At 33.9% G+C, this 8,931-nt stretch overlaps 1 protein-coding gene across 2 annotated transcripts in view; it reads left to right on the top strand.

The window, feature by feature from the left end:
* Nucleotides 1–7,814, top strand: part of HACE1 (HECT domain and ankyrin repeat containing E3 ubiquitin protein ligase 1) — a 94,935-nt gene extending 87,121 nt beyond the window's left edge. For both annotated transcript variants that reach the window (XM_067702468.1, XM_067702467.1), the window contains 2 exons: nucleotides 5,540–5,653; nucleotides 6,210–7,814. In XM_067702468.1, the coding sequence (XP_067558569.1) occupies nucleotides 5,540–5,653; nucleotides 6,210–6,312 (217 nt within the window). In that variant the 3' untranslated portion in view covers nucleotides 6,313–7,814. The remainder of the gene's footprint in view (nucleotides 1–5,539; nucleotides 5,654–6,209) is intronic.
* Nucleotides 7,815–8,931: the final 1,117 nt, after the last annotated feature.

The following is an 8,931-nucleotide window of genomic DNA, read 5'->3' on the forward strand; positions in this document are numbered from 1 at the left end:
AAAGTAGTTCATAACCATTATAGAAAATTTTGAAAACGGAGACTATAGATACAAGAAAATGAAAATCCCATTAATTAATTACTATTTAGAGATAACACTATTAATATTTTGCTGTATTTTCTTAGTTTTTTAGGTATATAATTAGAAAAATATACACTATATACCTATACAATATATAATATATACTATGTACCTAATTTCAAACAATAAAACATGAATTATTCACAGATTATAGACTAAAGTTATGAAAGAAAATCTTGTCAGGTTTTTTTTTTTTTTTTTTTTGGCTACTTAGTGCCAGAAATACCTAGAGATTTGAGTAATTTAATAAAAAGCGTTAAGGGCTACCCTGGTGGCACAGTGGTTGAGAGTCCGCCTGCCGATGCAGGGGGCATGAACCCATGTACCCTGCATCGGCAGGCGGACTCCCAACTACTGCGCCACCAGGGAAGCCTGACAATTCAAATTTTTAAAAAATCACCTTTAATATCAGTCTCTGAATATAATCACTTAACATTTTGGTTATTTTTCTCACATATATAAATTTTTATTTTTGAAAAACATTGTTCCTATTTTATAACTTTTGAATTTAGCAATATATCATTAAACATTGTTTCATTTATAGATCTAGTTTTTTAAATGGCTGTCTATTCTTCAGTCTATGGACCTCCCTTAATTGATATAGTCCTTTATTGCTACATTTTCCTGTTTGTGAATAATGCTGAATAAGGAAATCTTGTGCTTTATACACTTGCAGCCCAGTTTGATTATTTATAAATATAGGATAAATGTGATATATAGGATATATAGGATAAAAATATAGGATAAATTCTTAGAAGGGAAATTTTTAGATACAAAAGTATATAAATTTTTATAACCTTGAGACATTGTTCATTTAACCTTCAGAAAAATATCAGTATTCACCTCAGCCTATTTCTTTTATTCTATCAATACAGGATGTAATCATTTTTATTTTCATAGTTTCATATATGTATGGTGTGGTGTGGATTTCCTTTATTTTTTGCACATTATTCTACCATCATTTTCAAAAATTTGGTTTTAAATGTTCTTTATATATAGGGACATTAACTCGGCAAATATCTTTCCCAGTTTATCATTTGCCTTTTAATTATATTAAGTTAAACATACAGATTTCCCTGTAATTTAGATTATAAATTTAATTTATAAAAAATATATAATGAAAGTGCTAAATTAGGTTGCAAGTTTATTATCAGTACTTTCCTTATGTTTTTAAAATAAATTCTTCCGTACACCCAAGATTTTGTATATATATGTTTATCTACCTTTTTTTCTGTAACTTTTTTGTAGTTTCTGTTTTTACATACCAATTTTTAAGCCATCTGGACTTTATTTTGGTTTATGTTATAAGGCAGGGCTCTTTGATTATTTTTCTAAGCAGTTTATATTTAAACACCATTTAATAAATTATTATATTTTCCTTCATGATTCAGTTGGTATGAGTCTTTAAGATGTAGGAAACAATTATTCAAGTTCTTTAGTACTAAAAATGTCTGTTAGATTGCTGCTCTTGTAGAATAAAAAACACTTTGATTAGTAATACACTGTACGTCTCCCGTGTCAATAGTACAGTCATAGTTAGCAGTGCTGAAAAGATCTGTACTGTTTACTATTTAATTGGTCGAGAAGTGTAGCTGCGAATCCATTTAAACTGAGATGAAGAATGTGGGTAAGGAGTAGAAGCCAAGAGGGAGGAGATATGGGGATATATATGTATGTATAGCTGATTCACTTTGTTATAAAGCAGAAAGTAACACACAATTGTAAAGCAATTATAAAGAGGTTAAAAAAAAAAAAAAGTAGAAGCCAAGGAAGCTGAGGGGAAACTACATGGAGCTAAGCTTTACCTTCAGGTTGAAGAATCCACTTTTCAGCACTTAGTCTACATGGAGTCCTTGTTTTGAATTCAAACTAAGTCTTAAGTTCTTTTATTGTTGTTTTTTTTTTTTTGTGGTAGGCGGGCCTCTCACCGCTGTGGCCTCTCCCGTTGCGGAGCACAGGCTCCGGATGCGCAGGCCCAGCGGCCATGGCTCACGGGCCCAGCCGCTCCGCGGCATGTGGGATCCTCCCAGACCGGGGCACGAACCCGTGTCCCCTGCATCGGCAGGCAGACTCTCAACCACTGCGCCACCAGGGAAGCCCTTAAGTTCTTTTAAACCTTAACTTTCCTTTTACACTAGACCCAGTTATCAATAGGTATTGCATTTGCCATTCTAGACCTAGAGTGTGTGTGTGTGGTTTTTTTTTTTCCACTTTTTGGAAAATTCTATCATTTATATTTAGATTGTAAAATGTCTTTCTCTGTGTCCATAGTATAATTTAAAAGAATCTTACTAAAGAGTCAAATGTGTTCCAGTTGTAGAAGCAAGAATCTGTATCAACAGTAACTTTAAAATATTTTTATGGTGGTGACAATATTTTGTTTATCTACAAGGCTGTCTTAAATGTCTTACTCTTGTTTCATTATCTCTTAAGAATAATGAAAGTCAGACTTGATGATTTGTGTATAAAATAGAAATATTTCATTTTTATTAACTGTAATTTTACATTGTATATGTCAGGTGTCATAATACTCAACCAAAGACCATTTATTTTTCTCATACATGCTTAAGCTTGATGAGCCATAATCTTAGCTAAGATCCACTGGTTATTCAAGTGTGGGCCCCAGTCATTGTAGTTTAGAGGAAGAGGAGTAAGGTTTCAGAGATTGTTTGTGAATATCAGTTTACAGAATAATTTCAATTTAGATATGAAAATTGGGGGATCATCTGATTTTTTTAAGCTTATTTTTCAAAATTTATTTATATGAAAGACATTAGATTGATCATTCTGTTATTGAAATACTGTGATATAATTTGTGTAAGAATCAGTGTCAAGGCTCTCTTCTCACCTTGTCCTGGTGAAGTGGAATACTTGTTTTTAAAGTTTGCCTCTGTAGGAAATTGAAAACAGCTTGCCTTTTATTCCTTTTCATTTTTGGTCACCTTTGTTAATTTTTTAGGCAAAGGGAAATATGCAGAAAGTAATGTTTCAGTTTATAGACATATTCAGGTCTTTAGATATTCTCTTTCCCTAAGTAGGAATTGCTCATGTGTTAGTGTTTTGTTAGCAAGATGCAGGCATCCTTTTTTTTTTTTTTTTGATGCAGGCATCCTTTTAACATTCACTTGGATTTCTAAAGTAAGCTTAGGCATTTCATCAATAAAGTGTTTAATAGCAACCAAACTACTTCCCAGCTAGAAAAGAAAAATGCTGGGAAGAGATCTGTTTATATTGGATTGTTTTTTTTTCCCCTGTGAATGTAAACATATCATCTGTGATTTCAGACAGAAAATCCTGGTGCATTATTCGACAGGTTTTTTTAGTGTGTGTGGTAAAACATACTTAATATTAAACACTTTAATCATTTTTAAGTGTACAGTTCTGTGTACATCACATATTTGTGCAGCCATCACCAACATTCATCTCCTGAGCTTTTTATCTTTCTCAGTTGAAATTGTACCTATTAAACACTAACTTTCCATTTCCCCTACCCCCAGCCTCTGGCAACCACCGTTCTACTTTCTGTCTCTATGAATTTTATAATTTTTTAAATAGATTTATTTATTTATTTTTGGCTGTGTTGGGTCTTCGTTGCTGCTCATGGGCTTTCTCTAGTTGGCATTGAGCGGGGGCTACTCTTCGTTGTGGTGCACGTGCTTCTCATTGTGGTGGCTTCTCTTGCTGTGGAGCACGCGCTCTAGGCACACGGGTCTTAGGCTCACGGGCTTCAGTAGTTGTGGCTCGCGGGCTCTAGAACACAGGCTCAGTAGTCTCAGTAGTTGTGGCTCACAGGCTTAGTTGCTCCGCGGCATGTGGGATCCTCCCAGACCAGGGCTCGAACCCAGGTCCCCTGCATTGGCAGGTGGATTCTTAACCACCTCGCCACCAGGGAAGTCCCTCTATGAATTTGATTACTTTAGGTCCCTTATGTAAGTGGAATCATACATTATTTGCCTTTTTGTGACTGGCTTATTTCACCTAGCATAATGTCCTCGAGATTCATCCATATTGTAGCATATGTCCTTTTAAAGGCTGAATAGTATTCCATTGTATGTGTTTACCACAGTTTTCTTATTCTTTCATCCATGGACAGTTATTTGGGTTGAGTCCACTATTTGGCTATTGTGAGTAATGCTGCTATGAACATGGATGTACAAATATCTGTTTGAGTCTCTACTTTCTATTCTTCTGGATATTTACTGTAATTCTATGGTTAGTTTTTTGAGAAACTGTGATAATGTTTTCCACAGTGGCTGCACAATTTTACATTTCCACCAGCAATTGCATAAGGGTTTCAATTTCTGCATGTCCTTTCCAATACTTGTTATTTTCTAGTGATCTTTTTTTTTTAATAGTTATCTTAATGCCTATGAGGTGGTTATCTCAATGAGCTTTTGATTTGCATTTCCCTAATGACAAGTGATGTTGATTGAGCATCTTTTTGAATGCTTATAAGCCATCTGTGTATCTTCTTTGTAGAAATGTCTATTTGAGTCCTGTCCCTATTTTTTAAATTTTAAAAATTGTCCCTATTTTTTGTTGTTGTTAAGTTGTAGGAGATCTATATATTTTCTTGATATTAATTCCTTGTCATATTTATGATTTCAAAATATTTTCTCCCGTGGCTCACATTTTCACTCAGTTCATGGTGTCCTTTGGCACACAAGTTTTTAATTTTGATGATGTCTAATTCATTTTTCTTTTGTTGCCTGTCCCTTTGGTGTCATATCCAAGAAATCATTACCAAATCCAGTGTCATGAAGTTTTTCCCCTGTATTTTCTTCTAAGAATTTTATAGTTTTAGGTCTTCATTTAGGCCTTTGATTCATTTTGAGTTAACTTTTTGTATATGGCATTAGGTGAGGGTCCAGCTTCATTTTTTTGTAGTGGATATCCAGTTTTCTCAACACAGTTTGTTGAAAAGACTGTCCTTTTTCCATTGGAGATTCTTAGCACTCTTGTCAAAAACCATTTGGCCATATATTTAAGGGTTTATTTTGAGGTTCTCTATTCCATTGGTCTATGTATCTGTCTTTATGCCAGTGCCACAGTTTTGATGACTGCAGTTTTGTAGTTTAAGTTTGAAAATTAGGAACTGTGAGACTTCTGAGTTTGTTCACCTTCCTGTGGTCTCACTATGTTAGGGGACATTTGAAAAGAATACAACCAATGTGTAAATCTCTGGAAAGAGAAGTGTAAAGAATTTTCTAGTTTTCCCACCGTGTAAAACAATACAAAACAAAAACGCTTTGACTCTAGATATTTTTCACAGACAGGGAAATCATTTGGATAACATGTAAGAGCCTCTGTTGCTTGAATTAATCAAGTAAGCCATTTATTTATTCAGCAAATATTTAATGAACATCTACTAGATACTAGTCATTTTGCTAATTCGAAATATACCCGTTACCAAGATTTTCCTTGCATGATTACGACTTACTAAGATATGAACTCTTAGTTCCAGGGTCCCACATGGTGGATTTGCTAATATCATGGGTGGAAGTGGATTGCAGAACTTTACAATTGCTGCTGTGCCATATACTCCAAATCTTCTACCGACTTCAAGCACATGGTATGTTAAATTGGTTTATTTAGATGCATTGCAAATTGTTCTGATTAATTTTGAATGATCAAAGGTCCAACTACGGTATTGCTGCATTGAGAGGAAAATCTCAACAGTGATCTCTATTCAACATTTTGTAATCACTGATAAATAAGTAGCTACATAGTTTCTTGCCTTCCCCTTTTTTGGTGGGGAAAATGTTTGAGGAAACTACCTACCTGTACTCTAATTGAATATGTGTAGTTCAAGTATCACTAAAGTTACACTGTCATAAGTATCACTGAGTTACACCATCATTTCAAACTAAATTGCCCTATTGCTTATTTATTTTAGGCTGAAGGGAACTTATTTTCTTCTACTACATTTGCATGCTAAAGGAAACTGCAATGCAGCAGGGTTTTGTTTTTTTTTTCCTTTGTAAATACTACTTCAGGGTTTTCCAATTTGATTGCAAATTTAAGAGGGTGGTTTTACGTTAATTTTGAGTAGTGTTTTCACTGCTAGACAAAACAATAAAAAATTTCAGAGATTTCTTAGTTAATAGTGGTATGTTTTTCTTTTAAAGCATCAACATGCTCAAGTTACCTGAATACCCAAGTAAAGAAATACTCAAGGACAGGCTTCTTGTGGCACTACATTGTGGCAGCTATGGTTACACAATGGCATAATGAAGTCTGGAAAATTCATCTGACTGCTGATGTGCAGTGCAGAGTCGCAGAAGTAATTTAGGAAACCGTCAACAGAAAAGCAGCCTAAATGCAGCCCACAGGCAGGGCTGATATTTAAAATTCATAAAGGATCAGGTTTTCTTTCTTCCCCGTCTCTTTTCCCTTTTATGTTTTCTCAGTTTGTGATACAATTAGAACATATAAATCACAGTAGTCTTCATTTAAAAAATGCTAATTGAAAATAGTAGAAACTCCTTTTTCATATTTCTTTAATATTATCCAAGAGTGTGTTAGGGCAGAATCTTATTCTACATTCCATGTCTGCTATGTAACTGTTCTGTTAAAAAGGTGTTGTCTCCTTTATTTTTCTATATAGTAAATTAATTAGGACATCCAGCTTGGTATGTCCTATTGCATGTAAAGTGCCGTTTATATTTTGGAAAACTGTTGTATAGAATGGATTAATTTACATTGTGTATAAAGCCACAAATATGTATTTTCCCATATTGAATCTATATTGCAGTGATGTTTTCTAGCCTTTCAGTATTTTAATATGTAAAGTTTAGACTGATGTGACTAATAAACAGCTGATGCAGTGACATCTAATTTATATATTAAAGCTTATGCTATATTGTATGAATTATTTGCATCTTTCAGTGGTCAGTTTTTCACATACATATATTGTCTCAAAGTTTTTCTTATGCCTTATTTTAATTTATATTTTAGATAAAATTAAAATACGATATTTTACTGGGTTTCTTTTTGTTACTGTTGTTTTATCTGTGAGCTCTAATGATACATTTGAAAACGTAATCTGATGTGCAGATTACAGTTTAAGTTTGTAATTTAATTTAATTTTTCCGTAAACTTTCTTTTTATTATTAGAATGTTGAGTTCAAGTGATGTATATGTAATACAAAGCAGTGGGTTTAATTTTAGGGTGTCTTTTTTTTTTTTTTTTTTTTTGGCGGTGCACGGGCCTCTCACTGCCATGGCCTCTCATTGCCGTGGCCTCTCCCGCTGCGGAGCACAGGCTCCAGACGCGCAGGCCCAGGGCTATGGCTCACGGGCCCAGCCGCTCCGCGGCATGTGGGATCTTCCTGGACTGGGGCACGAACCCGTGTCCCCTGCATCAGCAGGCGGACTCTCAACCACTGCACCACCAGGGAAGCCTCTAGGGTGTCTTGGAAAAGACACAGTTGAGTAGTTACAGCATACCTTTTAGGGGAAGTAGGAACACTCAGACATTTAAAAATACTAACAGGGGAATTTGTAATGTTTAGGACCTTGCCTTTGGAAACTAAAAATAGATTATCCAGTGGCATCATTATTGGTAAAATGACTCTTATATGCATATTTTCTCATATGAGCAGCCACTGTGTTTGTCACTGACAAATGTAGACAATGTATATATGTCAATATAGGCAAATATGTATTGTATATACATGTATTTAGGCATATATGTTGAAAGCTTTGCTAAGTCATAAAACTTCTTTAATACATGTTTTTTGGTCTTCTTTTGTTATTGTGGTTTTTTTTTTAATATTAAGAAAACATCTCTCAACAGATTACATTAAAAACAGAAATCTTTTAAAATTACTATTAGCCCTAAAATTAGGATTCAGATGCATTATTTACAACAAATGAAGCTAATAATTTTTAAAATGTTGGTTTTTGAAATTTAATTGTACAAGAGGTTATTGCCTTCTAACTTCAGCTAGGTAACTGATTTATTTAATATTACATTGCTGATAATTTTAGTATTTACGAACATTTATTTCTGTTTATAATCATACATTGGCTTTGTCAGATTGGTTCTTTTGCAGGTATTTATGGAGAGGAGATAATAAAACATTAAAAATCTCATGGTTTTATATCCATGAATTTGAATATTTTTTTATATAGAGCTAGCAATTTTAGGGTTTATTCTTTTATATTATCTTTAGTTTCTAAACAATAAGAATTTAGCTAATATAAAAAGATTTTATATGGATTAAAAATCCTATTTAAACTAGAGGCAGCAAGTCTTTTTAATTCTATTCCCACAATTTCTTCTGTAAGTAGATGGATATGTTGAAGGCAAATATAAAAAAATGATTAGAGATTTTCTTCTCCTTTGGGTAAAAGAAGATTACGCTAACAGGAAAATAACTGTGGTAGTTTCATATAAGGAAGAAAACGTGGTAGTTTCATATAAGGAAGAAAACAGAAATACAGCACTTTACAGGAATGAAACTAGAAGGCAAGGGAGCATATTGTAGGAAACTGATTAACGAAAACACCTGGGCAAGAGTAGATTAAGTTATTCAAATAGTTTGTGGGGATAGTGACCACGTAGTTAATAAAACCCATCTTCTAATTCATCCAAAAACGTAATGTAATCTATTGAAATCCTAGTTTTACAACAAGATGCTAAACACAGCCGGTTGTGGTGACATCTTTGTTGGCTTTGGTGGGGCAATGATAGCTTTAAACATAGGTCACACGTTGGAGGCTCAACAGATGAGTCCCACTCACACATGTGTTTTGTTTGTTACACCAATTCTAAATTTTTCGTGAGTTGTCAACATTTTAAAAATCTGGAGATTTCATGCAGAAGTCCAGATTTTTGGCTTTTGT

This window comes from Pseudorca crassidens, chromosome 13 (genome assembly GCF_039906515.1).
Source record: "Pseudorca crassidens isolate mPseCra1 chromosome 13, mPseCra1.hap1, whole genome shotgun sequence".
NCBI lineage: Eukaryota > Metazoa > Chordata > Mammalia > Artiodactyla > Delphinidae > Pseudorca > Pseudorca crassidens.